We start from the raw sequence: 27,733 nt of genomic DNA, 5'->3' as shown, positions 1-27,733 counted from the left end.
TCAGTTAATAGTTATTAAAGGATTAATATGTTTCATAGAAAAGCACATCCTGTTGATAACTTACCAAGACTAATGAACTGAGGCCAAGCTTATATGGGATGCCTTTTTTAATCTTCAGGACAAAGAGCAGCACAGATAGTCCGCTCCTGACAATGGATATCAAGAGTGACTCCAAGATTGAAAGGAAAAAACGTGCCTCAAATCAGGTAGGGCAGAGGTTGGACTTGTTTGTTTATATATAGTAAAAGTAAATACATAAATACCATGAGAGCCCCCTTGTTTAGCAATATTATAGTTCATGGTTGTATAGGGACATAGATTCCTTTTTCATGAGTGTGTTAGCGTCTGGGTAGAGCAGAGTACAGACTTAATAGCCATATAGCAAAAAGGAGGATTTATTGTAAAACAAGTCGGCAAAATGAGAAGGTATTGGGAGGACAGGAAGTGGAATGGGTCTCTTGATTGTAAGAATATCTAATAAAGTGTGTGTCTCTGGGTGTGGGGCTTTTTGTTTTTTAGCTGAAGGCAAATGCACACTTTCATAAGCTGTTTCTAGATGTTCCCATTGACGAGCCCCTGAAACAAAGTAAGTATTAACCTCCTTGTCATTGCTAGCTGTGGGTCTAAGGTAATGTTGTTACCCACCAACTGTGGTGATGTACAAGAGGGACTACCTTAATTTTAAAAACCTTAAACTCCAGCTGCCTAGAGCTGCAAGGCCTTCATCTGCATGCAGTGGATGTTTTTGTTGTAATCTTGCAAAACTTAAATCTTCAGATGTTTGGCATCTTTGGGAATTGTAGCCCTCTTTGTACTTCTTAGCAGAATAGCCTAGTGCAACATTTTTTTGTTACTGAAGCTTCCTTTCTAGAAGCACTACTTAACTGAGACAGCACTGGTCAAGTGACTAGCTTGAGTTTTTGGTGTTGCTGATGCTGGTAAGAGAAGGACTTAAAATGTTTAAAGATTCTACTGTTGTCTGTCGTAGTTATAAAAAATTACTTCTACATAGATATGTATAACAAATGTTTCTTGAAAGGAGTACAAGGAAAGCAGTTCATGAGTGAGAAATTGTTTGCTTGATGGCTGTGAAGTAAAAGCACTATTACTTTGTTTGTTGTACCTCTGTTGGTCATCTAGTCCAGACAACTGCTATAGAGATAAAAGTTTAAAGCTAAAACCTTTCATTAAGCTCTTTACATTTACATAATACAGTTACCTGAAAGCTAGTCAAAAAGTTTATAGGAAGCTAGGTGGTACTCTCTCAGAAAGGATTCTTGGCTTCTGGGAGCCAGTTGCATGTTATTACGCATTTCAGTCTTGTCCTTCAGATGTGTTGAGTCTAAACTTAGGCCTGTGAAATCTTCTGAGCTTGTCAATATTAGTTAAACTTCTTAAATATTTCAAGGTTTGACAGTGTTTATCAAAAGGTATAAACCTAAACATCTTATGGCTTTGAAAAAAGCAAAACAAAAGCCAAACTGGTAACAGTTGGCTTGGGTTGTGGTTACCTTAAAGATTATAGAGTATCTATTCGTTTCAGGTTTTACCTGTGCTCTGCAGAAAGAAATTCTATACCAAGGAAAGCTATTCCTTTCTGAAAACTGGATTTGCTTCCATTCCAAGGTTTTTGGTAAAGACACTAAGGTTAGTAAAATCTTTATGTACAGAACAGTAATGCTATTCCTTAAAAATTTATTCATCACCAGAAGTTCACATTATTATGCAAGGCTGGAACACTACTAATACCTCTAAGTATTATTGAATACAATTACTGTTTGGAAGCAATGCTCAAAAGTCACTACAGAACTGGAGCACTATTATTATTATTAAAGATCGAGTCTCTCTCTTAAGGACTTCCTGTCTGAAAAAAATAGATGAAAGGAAAGGATCTGACATGCAGCAGTGAGGGCATTGCCAAGCATGTGTAGCATAAACTGTACAAAAATGTCTCTCTTGGGATAAGTATGGAAAAGACGAGGAGGAGGAGGAAGGCTGAAAAGTATAAGGACTACAAGACTGTAGTTGGGGAACTGGAGAGAAGGATAAAGCATGTTAAGACAATTAAAGAGGAGGAACTAAAACTGGCTTCTGAGTTGAGTGGCAAAGGTCTCTGAGGGATTCTTCTAGCACTCCTTCTGTTCTGCATAAACAGAGAATGGCGAAAGAAAAACCAGTTTGCTAGGTTTTTACTTGTGAGCCTAGTATGAAGAGCAGAAATGCTACATGAACAGTCAGGAAGATCCTAATTTACAAGATCATCATTTACTCTTTCTTGGTGCAGACAGGACCGACCTAATGCTTGGGTCCCCCTTGGGTGCATGGTATGCATACAGATAAAAATAAAGCCTTTCCAAAAAGATTTGTGTTCTGGTTCTGTTGATTTGGAGCTTTTTGAGTGGTTTTCTTTGTTTACATAAATTCTGCTTTGTTTTTGAGCTTTTATTGGGAAATAGCTTGATCTGCTGTGACAATTTCTTTGGCTTCTTTCCTGAATACTTCCTTGAACAAAGTTCCTGGTTAGATCCAGACCCTTTGTCAGTGCATTGGGTGCTGAAATCAGTTTTGGACTTGACAATATCTCATTTCTCTGCTGTCAACCATTTTGATGGAACACTAACTATCTTTGAAATGGCTTTGAAGAAGGTGGAATAGGTTTAAAGAATGCTTAAAATTATTAACAACACATTGTTCATAGTGACCTTATGGATTATTGTGTTTTACTGCTTGGCCCAAGAAACTGAGTTATTGTTGATTCCTAATTAATGGATTCTTTTAGTCATAGCCAGTACATGAATGCAGGTGGTGTGTATGTTGGTGAAAGCCATGTGACATAAACAAGGAAATTAAAATTAACAAATTAACTGTCATTCATAATTAGTAACAGCTATCTTAGCAATTAGTGTCATTAAAATTGAAGCTGCTGTACTAGCAATCTCCTGTTCATCACAAACAAATGTAATTACTTCAAACTGTGGGACAGCTTTCTAAATTCAAGCTAAGCTAAATGTATACAAAGATCTAGTAGAACTCTACTAGGTAGACTAGAAGGACCTGGGAAAAAAAAGATGCAGAATGATAATGATGTAGTACTAGGAAATGATCTTTGTCAACAGGGTTTTAAATGCAGGAATATACACATATTTTTGTATACGATCAAAAGGGGAAACATATTACAAGATAGGGTGGAGTGGACAGTATTTGTAAATGTGGCTATAGTGGTAGTCCAAATTATTCAATTCTGACTCATTGTTTTCAGAAAACATTGCAGGGAAAATGAATGAAGGGGGTAGGCCTGATAATTTACTGCCAGCTGTCTTCTTCTACCCCTGCAACACACACTTAAAGCTTTGTTCAGTCACATACAGCAGGCACAAGCTTTTAGGAATACCATCAAGAAAAAAGCAGGAAAATCAGGGATATCATGAAAAGTAATGTAATGGGAGGGGGAGGAGGAAATCAAGCTTGACAGGAAGAGGAACCTTCATAGCAGTCAAGATACACTGACAGAGTTTCCAAGACTATTGCTTAGAACTTGTAAAACAATTTAAGCTTAGTGATAAAGTGTTTTATTGTGAGAAATAGCAGGTCTACACGTTCTAACAAATTTTTCAACATGAATTCTTCTACCTGCAGAATTTTTATTGAAAGCTTTGGTGGAGGGAATAGCCATGTCAGAAGATTTGAATCTGCAGTGTAAACACTGTGCATATTCAAAAACAAAAGATTGCTTCTGCATGATTGAGTAGGCTTTGAAAGACATCACTGTCTTTCCAGGTAGTTCTGTTTTGGCTATATATATTGGCCTTGAGTCTTTCCTGGAGCTAAGCATTATCTTACATATTTTAGTTGCTTTCCAAGCTGCCTGCAAGTAAACCTTGTTTCCTGAAATAATTATTACTCCAGATAGAAATAAAGTACTTTGCAGTGATTTTGCCATTTTAATCTAATGCTGGGGTAACAGTGCAGTAAGCAAGTACTTAATCCCACTTTAGTACAGCTTAGTCTTGATTACAGTAATGTTATCCATCAAAATAGCATGCAGTAGAATACCATTAACATCTCTGATTTAAGGTTCTTTGAGGTCAGCTGAACCAATTAGAAAACTTTTAAGCTGCTTTTTTTTATCATTTTTATTAGCAGGATTTCTGCTGAAAAATCTTCTCATTTGGTTTTGGTTTGGTTTGTTGTTTGTTTGGGTCTTTAAAAAAGTGATACAGATTCTGTTCTAACTACCTGAGAATTCTGGGGTTTTCCCATCAAACAAACAGTGTAGCTGCTCCCTTCTCCCCGGTCCCAGAAAAAGCTTTTTTAGAAGTGTTGCAAAAACATTGTGGAATGATACAATATCCAGTTTAAGAAGAAAAGGTGTAGTGGAGGACCTGTTTAATTACCCATTTTCAGAAGGCATGGCTTCTGAAGCAGAACAAATAGAGCTGACATGTTAAAACATCAATAGAACAAATGATTACCAGTTTTATAGATTCTTAGACCCAGGCCTGGGACTAAGAATAATTAAAATTACATGTGTTGAGTTGGGTTGTTTTTTTCTCTGCTAGCACACTTTTTAACAAAATAAAGTACCAGTTAATGACTGAGTTTCTAACCTTTAGTTGGCAAGCAGATACTCGACTAGCCATGCTCAAACAGTGGCTGGCAATCTTGCATCCAGACTAATGTACACAAATACATTTTTTGTTACCTGAAACAATTTTTCCTTTCATGATTTTGTGTTGCTGTTCTGAATAAAAGTTGGCAAGGTTTTATGAAACTGCACAGAGTAACTTCATTCTCCTTCTGCACTGACGTGTTTTTAATTCAGTGCTGTGATCATTTGTTGAACACTCTTTGGACGCTTTTCATCTTGCTTCCAAATTTCTCAGGTGCCAAAGGAATTTTTAACAGGAGCTGTATCCTGATCATGTGTATCCAGGATTACTATATTGTCTAACTCGCTAAGCTCTAGACTTTTCAGTTGAAAGTCAAACCAGGTATTCAGTCTTTTGTAATAAGGGGTTAAAAAGAAGAGCCCATACAGAATATCTGAAGTGAAATACTCTGAAACTTAGCAGGCATTAAGCTAATGGGGTTGGATGTAAACACAAAGCAGGACGGAAAATTGAGAACTTTTCAATGTAAATGTAGACAGTCTGGATGGCACACACAGGAGTCAGTAAGTCAGTGGCTGTGTGGGTATTGGATCTTTCAGCATTACCAAAGGATGAGCTGTTTAGTCAGCTGCTTGTTGCAGACTAAAGGATCTGTAAGTGGTGAGAAGACTTTTATATTCTTCAACAAGCCTCTCTTGTCTGATGTGTTCTGAAATGTTTTGTTTCTAAACAAAGAAGCCTAGCTTTAAGATTGGTTTGTTCTGCAGATCTACAGTGAACTAAGCCTGTAGTCTTGTAAGACTCAGAAGGGGTCAGGAAAGGAAGACACAGACAAAAGCCTGGATTGGCATCTGATAAAAATAGAAGTAAAAATAGTTAAGAAATCGTAATTATCTGAAACCATACCTTCCAAACCATTAGTACTTCCATATGAAGTACTAATAATCAAGGATGTAGTGGAGAAATCCTTAAGTGAAGAGTGTTGAAGGTCTGGCTTATCACAGTTGGTAGGCTGGCTCTTTGTGAAAGAGCATGCAGATTTGTATGCGTGTATTGGGACTCTAACACTACATTGATCTTGTTTCAGATTAGTATACCTGTGCTCTCGGTGACACTTCTGAAAAAAACCAAAACTGCCCTTCTTGTGCCAAATGCTCTGATCATAGCAACAGTCACAGATAGGGTAAGTATTGGTAGAGGGCGAAGCTATTGCACTCTGCCTGCTTTCTTTTTCATTTTTTTTCTACTTTTTTTTTTCTCCCTACTTATTGGCAGTAATATGAGGGATTCTTGAAGGTGCCAAGTAGCCATTTAAACAGCTATAGGAATTAGTCGCTATTATTCCCCATTCTCCAAGGCTGCTGTGTAGTAGCACTGGGGGAACTCAAACAGCTGGGTCAGGAAGTGCACGCACAGAGGGTTACCTGCCTTGTTGGCAGCTCTTTCATTTACTTGGGTCTCTTACCTGACCAGCAATACCTTAGATGCACAAAATACAGTTGCTTACAGTGATACGCAGGAATAGTAATTGCATCAATCAGTAGAAAATGTGATTATCCTAAGAGCAGCTTTAGAACCAACCCATTTTCAGTGCATAAATATTTTGTGGATGCAGGAGACTGTACAAAAAATTAGTTGTGGTTTGGTTTTCTTTTTAAAGGGGTAGGTAAAACATAGTATGCAAAAAAAGAGCAGATCTGTACTGTGCTCTGGTTCCTGCAGCAGAACATGGTAACTTTTATGTGCCTGTTCTGTGTTCCTTGTGATTCACCTCAGGTCATAAGCTTAGAAGGAGTGGAGGTTTTTCCTGCTATATGAAAGTTCTTGAAAATAGTTTATTGATCAGCAAAACCACCTGTCAGTTTTATTTAGATAAAAGGAAGCTTGTACTGTATGCCTTTTCTCAAACGGTTTTGGAACTTTTGTTTTTCAGTACATGTTTGTCTCCTTACTCTCCAGAGATAACACCTACAAGCTATTAAAATCTATCTGTGGACATCTTGAGGTAAGTACTAATGGGAGTGAAGATGTTATGTAGCATTGTGTTCATTATTACTGCTTTGCTGCTTTTAAATGCTAGGTAGTTTCTGAGTGTGTTCCTTGTTAACACTGCTGCTTTTTTCAGGATACAAGCATGGGCAACAGTCCAAATCCCTCTTCTGCAGAAAACAGCTTCAGGGCTGATCGTCCTACAACTCTGCCCTTGGTAAATGGCTTACGCGTTTGTTCATTTGTTGCATGGCACCTTGCGTTGCAAGTACTACTTAGAATATCTGAAGAAAGGAAACTGAAGGAAATCATTACATCTGTTTCCAAACCTTCCATGAGTTTTTTAACATTAGGAAGCAGCAGGAATGATTGGCATAGATGTAATTGATCTGATCACATGCAGTATATACACATGTATCCAAGGTCTGTATGCTCTACATATCTCTCTTTAGCAGTCAGGTTTCACAACACTGTGTACTGACTTTAAGTTGCTTCTTCCTCTGCCATGAACAGTTTTTGAAGTGTTTCTAGTTGCAGTCCTTCCTCTGTGAGGCTGTTCAGACATCTGAAAGAGCTGTGTAGCCACACGTGATGGCCAGAGTCTTAATTCTAGTAATGCCTGTCCTGGTCTTCTCAGTTTGTCTAACTTAACAGTCTCTTTCTTTTGCACACAGACTTAATCTCTTCACTTAAATGAAGGCAGGGAATGGGGCTTGAGTTCTGGTGATCATACTGGGCTTATTTTGCTAACTTGATTTCAACATCTTGATATCAGAGATTGTTCCTGGTTAAACAGTTTTAAATCTGTAATTGTTGGCTCAGTTTCTAGAGGGAGGTTAGAGGAAATAAGTTTATTTAGATTTAGAACAGGGCTGAGCTTTCTTGTGACTCTTTCTCCCCATCAGGATTTCAATGAAGACTATTCTGATCTGGATGGAATAGTGCAGCAGCGGAGGCAAGAGATGGAAGAGTCCAGCAGCACAGGCTCACAGACGCCAGAGCTGGAATGCTTCCAAGGTGAGTGGGATCGTAGGGCCCCAAGAAAATGAGAACGGCTTAGCTCTCAGTTTTGCTTCTGTAATTCCCTTCTGATGTGGAATCTACATTCTCCATAGTCCTGGAGAATGATAGGCTTTTTAAGGTCTTCCTCAAAGCCACAATAGCTGCATTTCCATTATTACATTCCTTTGCAATTCAGACTCAGGCAATGACTTGGCCAGCAGCAGATCTGATTTGTCAGAACTGCCTCCAGCTGCTTATCTAGCTACTATCTGCTCCCCACATCTCCCATCAGTTATGCTTGCAGAGATACCATGTAGGAGATGTTACTCCTTTAAAAAAAAGAAAAACAAACAAACGAAAACCTTTATTCTAAAGTAGTTTAAGTCACAGTGTAACTTCTAATGTATACAAATAACATTCTGTTCCATGGTGGCTTTTGGTCGTCAAAAAAGTTATTTTTGACATGTGCTTTTGTGGTTTTGGTTTTTAAACCCTCATTTTATTCTTTGCAGTTATTAAGACACTTGAAGATGCTGTCCAAAGTTGTTACTTCTTAACACTACTGTTTGTAGTCTCATGTGCCTCAAGTTATTCACCTAATTAGCAGGAATGCTGTGTAGAAACTCACTGCATATGGGTACAGCAGAACTTTTCTTATGTAGCACATGGTGAATGTTATTACCAAAAGCTAGGGTATTATTCTGCTGTACAATTAATATATATTAACATACTAACGTGTTGTTATGCTGTTATTGCTCCAGGTTCCATCTTGACTATAAGAGAATTTGTATAATAAGAAACTTTTACCAATGCTTTTAAATTAAATACTTTTTTTTTTAATAGCAGTTTTCTGTTGTGTTGTTTTAATTAACTTTTCTATTTTGCTGTGTGTCTTTTGTTCAGTGGTATGATTTGGGGCTATTTGCTTTCATTGGTCTTTGGTATTTACTGTGTGTGTATTTTTAATTGTTTGGTGGTGTTTGTGAAGCAGTAACTAAATTGCGGTGTTGTCACTTGCCACATGAATGCTACTGAATAACGATTTAACTTGCTGTCGTACTTCCTTACAGGTAGTAACTTCAAACCTTTGCGTTTTCCTTTTTCACAGTTAAAAAACCAATATCCAGTTAAAGAATCACCCTAGAAAAAGGAGTTGAGGGGTGCGGGGGAACACATCTGTCACTTGTGATTCTGCTTCTTGTGCATTATTAGAGCAGTCCAGGGTGTGCAAGTAAAGCATGAACAAAACTGAGCGTGACTGGATTTTTCTGTCCCATCTCTTTCAAGATATCTCCTGCATTTAAAAAAGTCAGGAAAGGGAGCTATAATCTCCTTCTTAAAGTAGCAGTGCAGTATCTCCATTTGATGTTGCTATTCAAGTCATTTGGAGTCATTACTCTAGCATATTGAGTCCTTTTGAGAGATGACTTCTGTGTCTGTATAATCTTCTGACTGGAAATTGAGTGATAACCTTCGAAGTCTGCACAGGTTGCCATCTTTCAAAGGATCTGGAAATGTGAATGCATCATACATCATCCTCTTCCAGTCCAGGTGCTTCTTTATATTTTGTGATGATGTGGAATTACTATGCAAACTGTTTTAAGGCTACTAAGCCAACTGCTGCTTTCTATCCAAGTCCAGAAATGCACCTTTTTTTAAAAAATCCTCCTCTTCCCTTACTCCTTGACTATCTTAAGCTACCAACAGCTTCCTTTTGACTTCATATTTCAGCTTTATTAAAAATCTTGGTTTTGACAGATTATCATGTCGTTGAGACACAGACTCACTTGAAAGTCTCCAAGACTGAGGCAAAGTCTGTCCGTTCAGATGCACACAGTAAACGCGGTCCTGATGGCAAGGCCCAAAACAGTCCTCGAAACGGTAAGGAGTCAGTCCTTTGACACTGTCTCTCACAGCATTCTCCTAGAGAAGCTGGCAGCTCGTGGCTTAGACAGGTGTACTCTTCACTGGGTAAAAAACTGGCCGGACAGCCCAGCCTAGCGAGTTGTGGTGAATGGAGTTAAATCCAGTTGGTGGCCAGTCACAAGTGGGGTACGCCAGGGCTCAGTTTTGGGACCGGGCTTGTTTAATATCTTTATTGATGATCTGGATGAGGGGATTGAGTGCTCCCTCAGCAAGTTTGCAGATGACACCAAGTTGGGCGGGAGTGTTGACCTGCTTGAGGGTAGGAAGGCTCTGCAGAGGGATCTGGACAGGCTGGATGGATGGGCCGAAGCCAATTGTATGAGGTTTAATAAGGCCAAGTGCCGGGTCCTGCACTTTGGTCACAACAACCCCATGCAACGCTACAGGCTTGGGGAAGAGTGGCCCTGCAGAAAAGGACCTGGGGGTGTTGATCGACAGCTGGCTGAATATGAGCCAGCAGTGTGCCCATGTGGCCAAGAAGACCAACAGCATCCTGGCCTGTATCAGAAACAGTGTGGCCAGCAGGACTAGGGCAGTGATCATGCCCCTGTACACGGCACTGGTGAGGCCACACCTTGAATCCTGTGTTCAGTTTTGGGCCCCTCACTACAAGAAGGACATTGAGGTGCTGGAGCGTGTCCAGAGAAGGGCGACAAAGCTGGTGAGGGGTCTGGAGCACAAGTCTTATGAGGAGCGGCTGAGGGAACTGGGGTTGTTTAGTCTGGACAAGAGGAGGCTGAGGGGAGACGTTATCGCTCTCTACAATTACCTGAAAGGGGGTTGCAGAGAGGTGGGTGTTGGTCTCTTCTCCCACGTAACTAGCAATAGAATGAGAGGAAATGGCCTCAAGTTGTGCCAGGGGAGGTTCAGGCTGGATATTAGGAAAAATTTCTTTACTGAGAGAGTGGTGAAGCATTGGAACAGACTGCCCAGGGAGGTGGTGGAGTCACCCTCCCTGGAGGTGTTCAAGGAACGTGTGGACATGGCATTGTGGGACATGGTTTAATGGGCATGGTGGTGTTGGGTTGGTGGTTGGACTTGATGATCTTAAAGGTCTTTTCCAGCCTTAATGATTCTGTGATTCAAGGGCAGATCTTCAGCTGGAGTTAGTTAAGTTTGCATAGTCATGTCAGTTCACATAATCTGGAAGATCTCTTTCTTGTTTATCCCTCTGTTTATATTATTTGTTGCATGCTTCAGAACACCGTTTGTGTGCCATTGTCTGCTTTGATCAAAGTAACACTTGGTTCTTTTTCTCACAGGTGATTCTGAAGCCTTCAGGTTCTTCCACAAAGTGAAGTCACAGAAGTTGTTATCTCTGAACCATGTACTTATATTTTACGCAGTTCTGTAAGTTAGCAATTAATACCAAGATTGTCAAAATACTATGATTTTCTGTGTTTAGGTAGATTAATGTAATCTAAGCTTCACTTGAAAAAAGGAAATTATTGGGAATTGTGGCCTTTTGTACTTTTCAGAAGTAGAAATGCTGGGGCAGGCTTACTTAACAGGACACTTACTTTTAAAAGCAAACAGTCTTTTTGTTTAGGAAATGTTGAAAGAATTTAACTACTTTCAAGTTCAATTTACATGTCACTTAGCAAAGCCATACTCAAGGCTGAGATTTTTGTAACTGAATGCCACTGATGGGTATTCCTGAGGTGTTTCTAAGAATGATACCTTTATTACTCAACATGTACAAGTAACTATTTAAACGGCTTTTAACATTAAATTTGTCAGGTACCTCTAAACTTTCCATTAACTGATGTACCTTTTTTTTTGTCTTTTACAGCGTTTGTGTATTAATATTTTCTACCTTCTATATGAGATATAAAATCAATGTCCTGGAGGAACGTCTTACTTCGATCACATCCTTTGATTCACATATTAAGGAGTAAGATACTCTCTGTAAAATTTTGGAGGCTTAAAATCTTTTTCCAGTATCTGTCATGCTCATCTATTTTCTTCAGAAACCACTGTGATACTGTAGTGCCCTTGTGATACTTCAGTGTCCTGTAGTTCTTGTATCTGTACTAACCTCATCTCACAGCTTGCTGTTAAGACTTTTAGTACAAATGTGATATATCATGGTGTACTACTGTCTTGAGAATGTTTCAGATAGCTGGGAGTAACTTATGTGTAAACTGCTGCAGTGAGCAGTTCCTTTACAGAGCAGTGATTCTGCGGAAAAGGTATAACTTCTGTCTTCAGTCTTAACGTCCTTTGATTCGCTTAAGATGACAGAAGGTACTTCATAATCTTTGGGCTAATATATCTGACTTGCTTGTATAATGTTTTCTAAAGCCTTGGCCTGCCTATATCCTCTTTAGACACTGATATCCTGTCTGGCTAAAATAAAATTAAAAACATAAAAATTAAAAAAACCCATACCACAAAACGAAACCAAAACAAAAAAAAAAAAATCCAGACACACCAAGGGAAGGTTCTTTTTGTATTTGACCAGGAAATAGGGAAAAGGGACATAGTTCCATTCTGTAGCCAGAGTCGTGGATGTCATCTGTGCCTGCATATTCTTTTTTTTGTAATCTCCACATTGCATGGACAGGAAATATGCAGACGTCAAATGGAGAAGCAGTGCAGGAGCATACACCAAAGCAGTATGCCACTGTAAGTTGTATCAGCTTCCTGTTCCTCTCTTAGGACAGAAGGCAGTTAACTGGATACTGCTGAGAGTACTAATCAGTTTATTCAGATTAAATTTTGCATTAACTCGTCTCCCTTTCTTATAACTGATTTTTTTCTGAGCTGCTCTGAAAAACATGGCTTTAAAAGTCATTTGTAAATCTCACTGCAAAACCTGCAGCCACATGCAGCATGAGTGGGAGTGCTGACAGCTGGAGAAGCACCACCTGAAAAACAGAGGGGGAAAATGAAATTGAAGCCAGAGCTGTACCCAGGCTGGGTGGAACTGTCTGTAAAGTGTTTCAAACCTGTAGCAAGTTCTTGAATAAGGGTGCTTCTTAATTCAGCTTTCTTTGATGATCTATCCATGACAAACAGGTCACTCTGACAATGCATTTGTGGTCGTATTGAACAATGACCATGCTGCTTACGATCCAACTGCTTGCAACTGTGTTCTGTGGAAAGCAGTAGGACTTGTATGCGTATGTCAGAAGACTGAGCTAGGTTATTAATAAAAAAGGAATAGGGAGGAAATGGTTCTTTATGTTAAATAGGCTTGCCTTTATATTTTACCAATAATGCAAGGAGAGGGGTAAACCTACCTCTAATAGTAGGCAATGTCAAAAGCCATTTTGCCACCTTTGGCATGTTTTGATTAGCAGGATGTTGCGTCCCTTTTCTGAAGCACTCTTACATGACAAAGTCCTGTTTTCTGTTGCTTTGATCCCAAACAGGACAAGATACGGATGATCTAATGTGCACTTCTACAGGGTCAAGGGGTTGGGTTTTTTGATTTCCTGCAAGTCACAGGACATGGAACTTATGCAACGTTTCAACTTGTTTCCAGTGGAAATAGCTGTAAAGTTTTCCGTCCAAACTTCTGGAGAATAAGACCACATAAAGAATGTAGTCAAAAGTGCAAAAGTGACTTAGGCCTTTGTTTCTGTAAACAAGTACAATTCACAATGTCGCCATTGTATTCCTATCTACATGCATCTCTCAGTTCTGTTTTCCTCTTTTTCACTTCTATCACACTTACTTCTTCATTCTGTTTGACAGACATCCAGTGCGCCAAGGTTTGGGATCTCATCTGCAAATTAATGCTGATGCCCTTTGTGATGAGTTAACTGCTAATCTTATAAAATTGGAAAAGGTAACTTTCTATGATATAATGCAAATGCTGACACATTAATTAGGTTCTTGCTGAAGTTCTATGTTCCTTTATTTTGAAAAGTGCCAAGTTACCCCCAGATTTGGTACCAGAAGCTGGCATGTTTTTGTAGACAAAGGACTGGGTTTACGCCTATAAAGTAGCCCAAGGACGAGCATTCGTTTGTGTAAATGTTTTGCCTTGGGCTGAGGCTTACAACCAGGAATACTAATAAACAGGACACTTCAGGGGTTATTATTACATGTAATGATCTCAATTTTTTTTTTTTTTTATTTTTTGTTCATCAAGACAAAGGATTCTGAACTTAACCTTTATTTGATGAAATTTTCTGTCTGGGGCTTTTGTTTGAGTTTTGGTTTTTTGATTAAGAAAAACAATGCTGGCTTTCATATGTAGTCAGCCTCTTCGTATGAAGTGGCTGGAATCTGCCTGTTTCACTTTAGTAACACAAATGCTGCTGCACCAGTTGTGTAATTCCCTATACCTGACCTTTACTTTTTACCATCCTCTAGTTTTGCAAGTGCAAAACTAAATGCACTTGCTGACTTAAATTGGAAACCTCTGCAAAACAAGAGTGGGTGTGCAGACCTTATTGGGTGGGTGTTGCGGTGGGCTAACCTTGGCCAGCAGTGGGACACCCACCCAGCCGCTCTCTCGCTCCCCCTTCCTAGCAGGGCAGTGGGAGGATATAGGATAAGAAATCTTGTGCGTCAAGATAAAGGCAGGGAGATTGCTTACCAGTTACCATCACAGGCAGAACAGACTCAACTTGGGGAAAATCAATTTAATATAGTGCCAGTTAAAATAGATGTGGGTAGTGAGAAACAAGGACAAACGATAGAGCAATAGCTTTCCTCCCCTCTGTCCCAGGCTCAACTTCACTTCTTCGCTCCTGACTCTTCACCCCACTCCCTGCCCCCGAAGTGGGGCTGGTGGGGGTTACAGTCAGTACACAACAATTTTTCTCTCTGCTGCTCCTTTTTTCCCCCAGTTTCCCCCTGCTGCAGCGTGGGCTCCTCCAAGGCCTCCAGTTCTTCAGGAAATAACTGCCTGCTCTGGCATGGGCTTTCCATGGGCTGCAGTGTGGACATCTTCTCTGCCAAGGAGCACGTCCTCCCGCTCCTCCTTTTCAGACCTTGGTGTTCCTTCTGCAGTTTCTCACCTTCTTACTCTCCTCCACTCTCTGTGTGGTGTTTTTCCCCTTTCTTAAATACACTTTCCCAGAGGCTCCAATGCTGTCTTGGCTGATGGACTCAGCTGTGCCCTGCAGTGGGTCCACTGGAGGGTGCTGGAACAGCTGTGTCCAGCACGGGGTAGCCCCTGGCCTCTTCCCACAGCAGCTGCCCCTGCAGCTCCCTGTTCCGCCCCTGCCCCCAAACCTTGACAACTGCACCCGGAACATGGGTTCACATAACCCATGAAATGTCATGTGTTGGGAACACATACGCTGACCAAGCATGAAAAAAAGTATTAGTGGAGTGAAAACAAAAGTTACTTGAGTTCCCATGTGCTTAAGTCGCATGGGATATTTTCACCTCTGTTTCTAAAACTGAGTGCATGCCAAGATCTTTCAACACCTTTTCTTCCCAAACCAAGTTTCTCAAATAGCATAAAGCTAGGATTGTATAACACCACTGTTTACCTGTGTGGCATAGGTTTTACAAAGACTGCCAAAAAGAGGTTTCTCTCCCCACATCTCCACCTCCTTGGCTATGGAAGTCTAGAGTAATGCTAGCATAACCCCTCTGTATGCTCTGCATAGTAACAATATGAATACAGGGGAGAATGCTCACCAGATACAATCTTTAGCCAAGTTAGGTCATTTAAGAGGTTACTGCTTTCCAGCTGTCTGGGACGGGCTGGCAAGATGGTTCATAGGAGACCTTCACTTCATTTCAGTGGGAAGCCAGCCAGCCCTTTGCAGCAGAGCTAGGCACTTTCCCACTCCCTTATATAGTCTCTGCTTGGAGACACAGTAAAAGGCAGCTGGGTGGTCAGATCATTCAGCTATTCCCAGAGAAGTGACCGTCTGTCCTGAATTAGAGTCTTAAGTCATGTGCTTTTTTCAGTTAGTGTCTGCAGGATTGGACCTTTAAAGTCTTACCTTGTATTTGCCAAATACTCAAGACACAGTCAACTGCTGTGCATACAAGCTAAATGAGTATTGCCTGTAGCTGCATATTGCCACATCCCAGTCCTCTCTAATCTAGATGAGCAGTGGTTAGAACAGGGTGTTTGACCCTACTCTTGTACTGCAAAACTGGTAGAAATCTAATAGCTTTATGTTCTCTGAGCAAAGTTACTGCAGTTGCTTAACTGTTTCACATGCCTTAGTGAAAATGCTAGTAATTGGCTGCAGCTGATGTCAGCAGCAAAGGTAGCATAAAAGCTCCAGTGTAACTTGTCTCTCCTCTCGCTTCCTGTGCAACCGCAGTACTGTGAACTAGGGCACAGAAGTTATCTAGGTTAAAAACTAAAAATTACTCTCCAGTTAAAAAATGTTCAGTGCAAGAATATGTTGCAATGACTTTTTCAGTGTAACCTTGTGATTTTTACAAGCTCCACTTCATGGTTGGAGCCGAGGAATTATCTTGGCTTAGCAGAATTTTGCTTTGGCATTTAAGTGTATTTAACAGGTTGTAAAAATGTACCATGTCTATCAGAGGATAAAGCGTTAAATTGGGGGAGGGAAAACATGGCCTAATGTTACTCGTTACCTTAATCTCATGTAGCTTGTGAAAAGGAAATACCTGTGTATGTGTTGGCTCTTGTAAAATTAGGCGCTTCTTACTGTTTTCCTTTCCCCAAAATGCCCCTCTTGAAAAAGGTGTGCATCTGGGCTAGAAATCATTAGGTAGGATTAAGAAGTGGTATCGTTGAACAGGAAGTACAGTGGCTCCTCAAATGAAAGTCTGAAAGTAACAGTGACTAAACATTCCGTAGCAAATGACTGCTAGTTACTAAGATATAGAGAACATGTGTGCCAAGGGATGTGACCCACTATATTCCCCACTCTCTGCTTTTAAGGACAAGGAGATGAAAGGTGGATAAATAGGCTGTGTAAAATAGGTCTGTGTAAATCATCCTTGAGGATGCGACTGACAGGCATTGACTTCAGTGTAACTAAGGGAAGATAACCCACAATCCGTACACTAAATCTGGCAAATAGGACATGTCCACTAATGGTTAGAAGACCTTATTTTGCTGTGCATGTGTCATAGCCAGCTGTGTAGCTGAAGCTGTTACAAAACTATGTGAATTATCCACTTAAACCTAAGAGCTGCAACTTCGAAGTTGAAGGCTTTTATTGGGTTTTGATCAAGTTCAAAATAATTGGGTTTCTTGTCCCTTTCTTTCTAGCTCTAGTTTTTTTTCTATCTTATTTTCTCATACCTAATGAAGGAGAGAATCCATAGGAGGAAATTGCAGGAGATACTTATAATATGAAAGCTAGGTGTACTGCTGGCTGATCGCATCCAGATGTTTCCTTTGACTCTAGTGCAGAACACATTGAACATGAATACTATTGCTATGAATAGTTGTGACAGAATTAACGTGCACATAAAGAGTATATTGAAGAGTATGTCTTGATTTTTTTTTTTTTAAATGCAGTATAACACTTCCTGCCTCCCAATTATTTTTCTCTCTTTTTCTAAGATACAGAACAACTTACAAAAACTACTTGAAGATGGTGAATGAAACATCGATATTCTTGGACTGCTTCAGACCTCATTCTCTCTTGACAAACAGTTCCAAAGGAGCTCTGCGGGCCAGAGTTCAAGCTTTATTTTCAGTGCAAGCCAAGCTTAAACTACTGTAAAGCTCATGTCATAATGCAGAAAGTCAGTTTATTCTTGAGCATGTATCTGTATGTTTTGAAAACATACATGTTTTGATCTACATGTATCTATAAGTTTTGACAATATGGGGATTTTTTCTTCTTTGTTGTGCGTGAATTAATGGATTTTATAGCTTGCTTGATTTTAGACTTGCTTACATCAGTGCAAACCTGGTGCAACTCCTTTTACCTCAACATATGCTTACTGCCTATTGTCACTGAAGTATACATGGGAAAAATTTCAGTCATTATTCATGTGCTGAAGTGTTGTGTGAATGAGCTGGTATCTGTCTCAGCTATGGTTATGGATCGGTGCTCTTCATTTTTACTTATTTGTGGCCTGGCATCCCAAAGATCAGAAAACAGACACCTCTACATTTGGTTATGTGAAGTTCTGAATGTTCAAGGTGTGCTCAGTTCTCAGGTGCTGTAGAAAGGCTCAATTCCACTTTCTGTGGCATTGCGTCACCACTGAGGGTAAGGTCTGTTTCTGCTGGACATTCAGTTTCCATTGAAGTCGAGCTTGAAATGTGTGTGGACTCGCCAACTTACGATCAAGTTGCTTATGAATAGCAGTATGGGTGTGACATATTTGCACGACTTAGAACTTCTAGGTTTTTTGTCCACTCACGTGGTCTCTGTCCATTAAGTTAATTAGTGTGAAGACCCTCAGTCAGCTTTCCTTGGAGTTGCATGGGGTTTTGGTTGGCTGAGCAAGTGCAATTTGTGTTCCAGTTGATGGAAATCTAGTCTTGGTGTGTGACTCCAGGGACCAGATATTTCCACATAATAGCAACTTGCAAATTAATGATGCAGCAATACAATCAGTAGAGTGAATGAAAAAGTGGACACCTGCTTTGTTATATGATACTATTTTTTTCACAGTGCCTAAGATGGCATAACTGGGGATTTTAGCTTTCTCATTTCTGGTTAGTTTTTAAAAAGCAGTATTTAGGATAATAACAACTACTATCTGTAAAGTAACAGTATTGTTTATAATATGCTATGCATTTTATAACCATTTCTGTGAAATGTACCTACTTTGTTTAAATAAACTTTTTTAAAACAAGCGACTCAGTACTATAATTTGGATGAACCCAATTCCATCCATCAGTTTTAGTCAAACATGATACTCACGATCTTAGTAGGCTCATACCTTACAGTACAAAGTTTGTGCAAAACCCAATACCCAACACAAAGGGTTAGGAACTGTATCCTGCTGATGCGCTTCCTCTTTCTCAGCTGTACTCAAGGCAACCAGACTGCAACAGTAGGAATAAATTTGGACCCCAGAGTTTTGAGGAAATGTTAATAGTTTTCTTCGGTGATTCCTCTGTGAAGGATATTGGATAAGTATTGTAATGCTGAGGCAGCTGAGCAAGCCCTGTGTGTTCTCTAATGTGCCTGCCTGGCTCAGGTTTCCATCTGAGCATGGTCTGTCAGAAATCTGTGAGATTTGTCTGTTCTCCCTGTTGCAGCCTGTGCCTTTCCTTCTTCAGCTATCATGAGATGATTGTAATACTTGGTTTCACAGGAAAACTATTGAAATAAGTAATTTTTTTTCTTCTTTTTCCATCCTTTTCCCTACTCTCCTTCCACAGTTAACCAGCTTATGCAACCTTTTGGATTCTGACCTCATCCTCTCCCTTCTTCTCTACTTCCCTCCCTTTAATTCTGTATCAGTAACAGAAGTCCGTAGTTCTGTTTATGGTTTAAAAATTGCCACCTTTATCAAAGTTTCAAGGAAACTTGATTAAATCCAGCAGCTGAACTGAGTTAGCCTGTTGCTCCATGACATCAGCAAGGATGTGCTTTGCTATAGGAAAACAAGGGGAGAGGGACAGTATTTGGCATGTGCCTTATGTAAAGCAGGCAGGCTAAACCCGTATCATTAGCCATAAGGGAACGGAATAATTACCAGAGTGAATGAGTAATCAGAGGTGAATGCGTGCCCTTTAGCCCATTGCAGCAGCATGTGAGGGGAAGTGAGTCTGGACAAAGGTGTAACACAGTCTTTCAAATGGAGGAGAAGCAAATTACACTCCGAAGAAGTGACACCTGGTGCTTGTGACTCTGTGGTCACCTCAGCTCACCAGTGCAATTCAATGTGGCTACCTCTTCTCTGCTCTTTGGTAGGTACCCTCGCTGGTCCTTTTCCTGGAGGGAGGAGGAGGATGCCTCGAGGATGTCATACTGTTCAGAAGTCAGCGCGCAGTTGGGCAGCGTGTAGTACTGCAGTATTTCCAAACTGGGAGACAGAGCGCACGCAAGACCCTGTGGGGGTGAAGTTTAGACGTGTGGGTGGAGTGGAGTGGTTTCAATCCTGTGACTGAAGAGGAAGAATTTGCTCCAGTCCTGTGTGGGAGGAAGTAACACCAGCAGTGATGATCAAGGAAAAGCTGCTTCCTGCAAGGGTGGGAGTCAGGCAAAGAGTAAGGGGGCTTCTCCTCCCGGCATCTGTGGTAGGCAGTGCAAGCAAAGTCCACGAGGAGGGGTTTTGCTGTTTGGCAAAGATGAAGTGCTAGTTTGCAGAAATAGGTGGGAAAGACGTCCAACTTTGGGGAAGTCAGAAATCTACACCAAATGTTTAGCACACCATCGCTGCATAGGCTGCCTGGAAATACAATTAAAAAAGCTGAATTTCTGATTTCTTTTTGGTTTCATTTTTCAAATTTTGTCTGTCGGTTGTCCCTTACAGAATAGAGGTTGGAAAAACAGCAACTGGGTTCCACCAGCCGTGAAGGGCCTAGTAGTAGTACCAGGTTCTGGCAAGATGCTTTGAAACCGCAGATGTATGGACGGCAACAGGGGCACATCACTAATGTTTTCTCTAGTTGTAGTTGGTGACTGAATTATTTTTTCTTAACAGTCTTAGCCCAACCTTCTTCAGTTCATGTAAGTGCTTATTCTAAGGAAGAAAATAAAACAACCAACCAACCAACTAAACAGCTGCCTTATTTTCTTTCTCAGAAAATGGACTTTGAGGAAACTCCAAAGACACTTTGGTGGTTGTGGGTAGGAGTCATACACAAGATCTGACTTTTCCATGTATATTCTGCCAATGTCCAGCAAGTGGAGTCCCTACATCCTGGCCTGATGGGACTGATTTTTAAAGTGTTTTACGCTACCTCACTGGTATGAACATCTACCAAATAGCTAATAGTTGCTGGGGACCAGGGGGGACATGGAGGTATCTTACAGATATGATTTTGTGGTGTATGGGAATTCATCTATCTCCAGGCTGCTGTCAAGAGGAAGAGTCCTTTCTATTTCTCCCCTTTCCATATCCCCAGTTGTTAGATTCTTGTGCATTTTCACAGACAGCAGAACAGAGGGGAAAAAGTAGTGTGGGTTTGGAGAGACTGGTTGGGTTGAGGGGTTGCTGAGTAACTTTTCTGCCAAATCAGTTGCCTGAACTGGCCTGGGCTGAGGGGTATCAAGTTTATGATACTGTTGGTGTGAAAGATGCAACTGGTACTCCAAGAAGGGGAAGTATTATAAAGCCTCCTCTCAGCAGAACATGAAAGGTAGTAACTCCTGTTAGCAATTGCAGAAAAGACGAACAGTTTTGTGTGTGCATGTGCACGTGTGTTTGATTTTAATACTATCACTGCTTTCTCCTGAACCTTCATGCAGGTGTGTAGTAATGCTCTCCGCTTCCTGCTATGCCCGCACTTTCATTTCCAAGTTTCCAGCTCATAGTCAGCTGACAAACGTTAAATATATCTCCGGGTTGGTGCTATCCAGGCCTTTGCAGGCTATTGCTCAACTGGTTCAGTTGCAGCTGCTAGTGAGGTGTTAGTCCCAAGAATGTAGGAGATTTTGCATTTACAGAGCAGGTGTGACGTGCAATAAAGATCATGAAAAAGCTGGCTATTTAAACAGAAAACTGAGCAAACAGTCTCTTTTGTGCTCAGTGCCTGTGTGTGTGCTTCTGTAAACACCAGAGGTATAATGTCGTTTGAAACGATTTTGCCAGCACCTGCTTTCAGTTTGCCTGGTGAGACTATCGGAGCCTGACATGCAAATTTTCTCAAGTGGGAAAATTGACTAATTTCATTTGACACTTCCGAGTTTATGGTTTGAACCCCGTGGAGCTTTCTGCTAAACATGGTTGTGTGTAATGAGACTTTACAAAAGGGATCTGTTGTTTTGCTTTCTTGGGTTATAAAATCAGTGTAACACAAGTTTATAATTGTAGAGCTTCACAATAATCTGTTGTTCAGCGAACAGCCACCACAAAATATAAGCCAGTAAATGTAATTTAATTTTCTCTTAAGTTATTCCCTGTTTATCAGTAGCCTTCCTGAATTTAAAAAACAAATCAGTCAAATGCACATAATAGAACAATCTACGCTATCTGTACTAACTCAGCAGCACTTACGAGAGTTTATTCCCTGAGCTTCACACAATGTTATGAAGCCTATAAGTATTCCTGTCCAAAATATAGGCATTTCAGTGATATATACACAGTTGTTTTTAGACCTTCTGTTTTTCCTCCTGGTGGTTTCTGCTGACCCTCACGTTTCCATTTAGTCAAACTGGCCAGCAATATTGTGCCTACTCGGCTTAGATTAGATCTAAAATTATTTGGGTGACTAGGCCTACATCTTCACGGCAGCATGGTTAGGAGCCCTTGTCTACACCTGCAATTGGTAGGACCCTCAAAGGGGATGATCCCAAGAAAGAACTGATCAGAAAATTGCTCAGAGAAGATACCAGCAGGATTGGTGTAATAACCAGAAGCTTTTGTCTTTCTTCCGTGGCTGGTATAATCTCTATTATAATTTACAAACAAGTAGTCAGGTTGCAGCATCTTAGCAAGCAGATGTCGAGCAGGAATTCAAGTCAGTTTATGTTAGCAAAGCCCTCCCTAAGTTCATGCTTCTAATACAAAGAGTATAAGAATATTCCAGCTATCCCCTATTGAAGTTAGTTACAAATGCTTTGCATGAATCACTTCACCATTTTCCCTACAATGGGCAGTATCTGTGGCAAAATCTCCCCGCTCCTGGAAGGTCCAAACACCTTTCCTGAAGTGTTACTGTTGGTGGAAGGAGTAACCACCCTGAGTTGGATGTCTGTTTACTAAGTAGACATCTGTGCCAAAAAACTTGGAAATTATCTCCTTGAAGAGAGAGTCCAAGAAATCATTGTCCTCCATATACATTTCATACTGACTAGGCTCACTAGCTGCCAGCCTCTGTGAATTCAGTCTAGACAGCTCTTTCCCCCCTCCCATTTTTTTTCCTTTTGTCCATTGTGTGTGGAGCCTGTGCCAATGTATTTTATTGTGTATCTGACCTTCTTGCCCTGGTAATTACTGAGTTCATTTGGATAGTGCTTAAAAGTTCATTATGTTCTTAAAGTTGAAAAGATACCTTTTCCCAGACTTTACATAACAAACAGCAATCCTATGTCATGATGCATGATGACGTAGTAAGTGCATACTACTCTGGAGGTGTGACGTTCTGCATTAAGCTTCATAATAAGGATTTATTAGTCTTTGGCAATGCAGGTAGTTTGGACTGTACAATAAAGGCCTCTTCAACTGCTGTTCTCACTTAATGGTATTGATAAGGTGATTTTCCACTGAGTAGGCATTTTAGCAGTGCTTAGCAGGAGATTAAAGGAAAATCATTCCAATGTGCTGTCAAGTACAAAATTAAAAACCAGCTGTTCACACTATCTACAGACAGATAGATAAAGGGCTACTTCCAAGTAGAAAAGGTAATGAATAACTTAATTATAACCTTACATGCTGGACGTGGCACGCAGGGCAAAATACAGCTCTGAATCCTTCCTGCACTTACATCTTGCTATCGTGGTAATATGCACACGTGGCGGCATTCTGGAACAGGGGCAAGGTGGGAAGAAAATAAGCTCATACTAACAGCTGTTTCTACAACCTATGTCATGAACCATGAACCTTCTCTCACAGATGAATCATGTGAAAAAAAAATCCTTTATGACACTGCCTTATGATACTACCATGTAGAGGTATCCTTCTGTGTTTTCCCCCAAAACAGTTCTAAGTGATGCCACTAACAGCACACATGGGGGGGGGGGGGGGGGGGGGGGGGGGGAATCTACATTAGCTGATTTGGAAACAGCCTTCTGAAGACTCTGATGAACAGTAATGGCTGTAAGGAAGATGATGGTTGTTGAGCTGGAAGACTTAAACTTCTTGATTGTGAGAACACATCTGCCACAATTCTCTTCCAAGTCCCTTCATACATTTCTGGTCCTGAAATCACGCTTTGACCATCACAGTAACACCTCCCATGAAAACAATTTGTGGTTTGGGGTCTAACTGAACTAATGAAAGCACAAGAGTTGGATTAGGGTTAGGACTAAAGAAATGAGGGTGCTCCAAGTTGGCTGTTGAGAGCTCCCACACTTACTTACTCCTTCCTTCTGCTTATAGCCCACCCTCTATCTCCATTTCCCTTCTTGTGCTACCAGATGTAACCCGGATCCAAAAGTTGATCTGCTAAATAGTAACTCATCCAAAAATAGTTAATTTTCCACCAGATATATGAAGAAGAGTCTGTAAGACAGCCCAGTATCAAAGACAGACCTGTTGAGCAATGTCTGAAATCGTATTTTAGGAGTTTTGCTGACATTACTACTTTTTCCCTCTATTGTTTTATGTATTTTTATTCCATGTGAAGTGAAACAGCATCATTGGAAACGGCAAGAATATTCTGAGGCAGTTTCTCTGTACACCTGCCCCATACCTCTGTGCTTTCCCAAGAAGCCATGGGCACAGATGATTGAGATGGACCAGATGCATCAGCAACAATAACTTAAGCTTCCACACAAAAATGGAGGACAATGGAGGACAACGGAGGACAACGGAGGATTATCAAAGAATAATGTATTTGTCTTGTGACTTCTATTTTTTTTTGTTTGTGTTCCCTCAGGAAGCAGATAGCGTTACCTAGCACAATCAGACCTGTATTACTATTTCAAACCTATGGAAATCAGATTTTTTTTGAAGTTGTGACAGCTTTTAATATTAAAGATGGAAGCATGTCTACCATAGCAAGTATGCCTCAGGATAAGATGGACTGTAAACGAAGTGTAATATTCATTCTTCTCCTGCAAAATCAAGGTTATGTGCTGACACACTTCATTGGCTTTTTCCTCCTTGTTTTGAATACGGAAATTAGTCTCTGGGTACCAACACCAGACAGAAATCATCTCCCTCATCTCTTACTTTCTCTGCTTACCAGTTTTCTTTTCCCATTCACTTTTTTTTCATGAATCATCTCTACTCGGCTGTGAGAAGCAGAGCCAGCAAATCCTGCATGTTTTAATGTTTGTAATAAGCTCTTTAAGCTAATACTAGAAATTCCATTTATGTTTCTGCATTTGGCAAAAAAATATGGTTCTTTTTGTGTTGGAAACATACAGTAACAACTGTACAGTGTACTGTACAGTGTTCTTTTTAAAAGCTTTTTTCCTGTCTTTCTGAAACCTACCTTTTTTTTTTTTTTCAGCTCTCAGACTGAGAGATCTTTAAGCTAGTTTGATTTCCAGAGTGTGGGTATTTATTCTGGTCTGAATTGATCCATTCTTTCTTTTACAATGTGCAAGAATGGACTGCAAAACCAGATGTATTTAAATCCCATTGGAAAAACAGAGCTGTTAATGTCTAAATCATAGAACAGGTTGCTGGTTTGGTTTTTTGGTTTTTTTTACAGTTTTTCCAACAAGTAAAAACTTGTTACAATATGCCTCAAGCATGGATGAGTGACCATGTAACAGCTATGCTGCTTTAGCCGCTAAATTATTACTGCGTAGTGTCCTGGGCCATCCTGGAAGGCTGCTTGGGAGCCTGGACTTGGAAAGCTCAGAGCAGTCCAGGATTTCTCCTACTGCTTTTTCCTGCCCCATGCAGCAGAACAGTTCTGCTCCCATCACCCCCATGCAAGTCCTTCCATAATGTACCTTCACTGGGAAAATTTTAAATCTCAAGCTATTATTTCACCACTTTTGCTAGTTGTCACTTCTCCTGGTGATTCCACCACTTAAAGCTATGTGCCACTGCTGTTGAATGCAGGGATGCGCTTTTAGTGGATGCTCATCCCATACTGGTCCCATCAGGGATGGTGGAAGCCCTAGGAGGAGAGAACTATTCCTTCCTACGTTGAACTTGACACAAAAATTTCATAAGCAAAAAAGCTTGCACAAAGGCTAACAACCACAGCCTCGTGACCAGAGACAGCAGCGTCCTTATCAATCATGCTGGGATGAGGAGTGTAACATTAAGTAAGTGCCGCAACAGTTTTGCCATCATCGCAGAGTAATGAGGATGTGCAATTCAAGCAAATGAAACACAGATCTTTTATGAGCTGAACTGAAGTCTCAATGTTTCCTCCAACATATTTGACCTCATATCTGTAATCAGTCTAGAACAAATTTTGGCAACCTTATTAAGAAAGTAGGTAGAAAATCTGCCCCATCAAAAGGTAAACATTAGCAGCCTAGATTATCTAATCAATTTATAATCAAGAAATTGTCCAAAAGATGGAAGTCTATGTATTGTGATGGTCTTTATGTGGCCTGCCAGGGCATTTCCCCACTGCTTTGCATCACATACATACAATTGTATAACACATATGATAATGCAATTTAAGTGTTAATTGCTGCAGTGGGTGAGTGTGTACTGGCTCAGAGGTCTGAGCAACCAGTGGCTTCTGGCTCAGGGCACTGACAGCCTTTTGGCAGGAGTGCAAATGACAACACGCAAGAAGCAGCACTGCACAAGTTGCTGCCAAGCTGCTACTTTCAATATAGATTTCCTGAGGCAAAAAAAAAGTCAGTAATGTTACTTCCAAAATCTACTTGGCTTAGTGAGGGCACAGTTCAGAAAGTACAAATGAGCCAAACAGAAAAAAAAAATCCATTGACACCTCTTTTGAGGACTCAGTGGTTCTTCTTGTTCTTCTAAGCCACATGCAATCAGCCCACTTCTCTCCTTGGGCTTGTTGATGAGAACAGGGAGTTGCTCACCTGGGGTTTTATTGGCAATACCATGCGTCACAAGCTAGACCACAGGCATGCAGGGCTTTTTGAATAACCTACACTACCTGTCTTTCCACCACCTTTCTAGCACTTAAAATGAGCAATCCCTCGCAAAACACTTGTGGCCAGCTACATTATTATTATTTATTGCGCCACTCAGAAGGTTGAGCGGCTGGTGTCTTTCCCGAGATTAAAAATGAGTGTAAAGAAATCAACATTGCCTGATCCTTAAAGGTTTAGTCATATAGCTGCCCAAGTCACTTCAGACATATGCATGTTCCCATTTCCTCTACCATTAAGCATTTTTAAGTGAGGCAGACTGTGACAGTTCTCCATCCTGCCAGCTGTTGCCTTTGTTAAAGACCAGTACTGCTGTCACCCCCCCTTCCTGGTGACGTGCTGCTGCTTCCCATCCCCACCAGTATGCCTGTGGTGCAGTGCCATAAGTATCCCTAATTCTCTTCCAGGAAAATCAGCTGGGTTACTTTGTGCAAAGCCCAGAGTGCAAAGGTATGTTGCGTCACCTCTGCTGCCTCAGCTCTGCTAAACACATCAGAGCATCTGAGTAACCAGTTTGGCAGAGGAAGGAGGAGCTGGAAATTTCGAGTCTCCAGGGTAAAAACACATTTATCTCCTATGGGTAGATGTGGAAGATGCTGCCTTGGATGTCTAATTCCCTTTTGGCAGCTCTTATCTGTATTTAAGAGCAAGCTTGGATATGACCATTATACACACACATATATACCCCTGGTCATAAAAGAAAACAGTTACAACTAGATTTTGTGGGATTCCCTAGCCTGGCTCTGGGAAAATCTACCGAATCAGGCAGCCAAAGGCTGCGGGACAGTGGCTGATTCACTGCCAGACAGTTTGGTGGGTCACAGAGAAAACAGCAGCGTCCCAGAGGGCCACACAGGTCCTATGTGGGAACCACCATGAAGAGGCAGCAGTTTAACCAAGATTCTGTTCAGCCTCCAATTCAGTGCACAAGCCAAAATCCTGCTCTGGCCACAACCGTGTGAAGGAAGCTGTATTCGTATTGAAATCTTTGTGCTTTTACCTTGCAGTCTGTGCACCGGGTAAATGTAGAGCAATAATAATTTCTCTGGAAATCTTGTAGACAGGAGCAGACCTCCCGCAGTCTGAGATGCTCATGCACAGCTGTGGGCATGCATTGCTTTTACCCTCGGAAACACGGCAGTCAGGCCACCGCGTTTGTGTTTCATACAGCACGGCGCTTTTACTTGGTACCTCTGACCTCTGGCAACCGGCTCTGCTGCTGGGAAGCAGGGAGGCCACGGGCAGAGGCCATGCCGGCGTGCTGGCTCCCCGGCTCTGCCCACTGCCCTGGTGAGTGCAGGCATTCACAGCGGGGCAGCTCAGGCTGCAAGAAAGGGCAGACAGCTTTTCTCATCTCTTGGACAAGTAGAGCAGCAGAATAGTGTATTGCAGAAAAATACAGCTTCTCGCACCCTCTCTCCTGGGGAAGAGCTGTGAAGGAAACGAAAGCTGAACAACAGT

At 40.9% G+C, this 27,733-nt stretch overlaps 1 protein-coding gene across 1 annotated transcript in view; it reads left to right on the top strand.

The window, feature by feature from the left end:
• Positions 1-17,282, top strand: part of GRAMD2B (GRAM domain containing 2B) — a 43,928-nt gene extending 26,646 nt beyond the window's left edge. The window contains exons 3-14 of the mRNA XM_059833634.1: positions 119-206; positions 520-586; positions 1,544-1,647; positions 5,698-5,793; positions 6,544-6,615; positions 6,736-6,816; positions 7,505-7,616; positions 9,360-9,482; positions 10,790-10,877; positions 11,320-11,421; positions 13,230-13,323; positions 16,999-17,282. Coding sequence (XP_059689617.1) covers positions 119-206; positions 520-586; positions 1,544-1,647; positions 5,698-5,793; positions 6,544-6,615; positions 6,736-6,816; positions 7,505-7,616; positions 9,360-9,482; positions 10,790-10,877; positions 11,320-11,421; positions 13,230-13,323; positions 16,999-17,040 — 1,069 coding nt within the window. The 3' untranslated portion in view covers positions 17,041-17,282. The remainder of the gene's footprint in view (positions 1-118; positions 207-519; positions 587-1,543; positions 1,648-5,697; positions 5,794-6,543; positions 6,616-6,735; positions 6,817-7,504; positions 7,617-9,359; positions 9,483-10,789; positions 10,878-11,319; positions 11,422-13,229; positions 13,324-16,998) is intronic.
• Positions 17,283-27,733: the final 10,451 nt, after the last annotated feature.

The sequence above is a fragment of the Gavia stellata genome, chromosome Z (genome assembly GCF_030936135.1).
Source record: "Gavia stellata isolate bGavSte3 chromosome Z, bGavSte3.hap2, whole genome shotgun sequence".
NCBI classification, from domain to species: domain Eukaryota; kingdom Metazoa; phylum Chordata; class Aves; order Gaviiformes; family Gaviidae; genus Gavia; species Gavia stellata.
The sequence above is the reverse complement of the archived record's forward strand: the minus strand, read 5'-3'. Positions and strand labels throughout refer to the sequence as shown.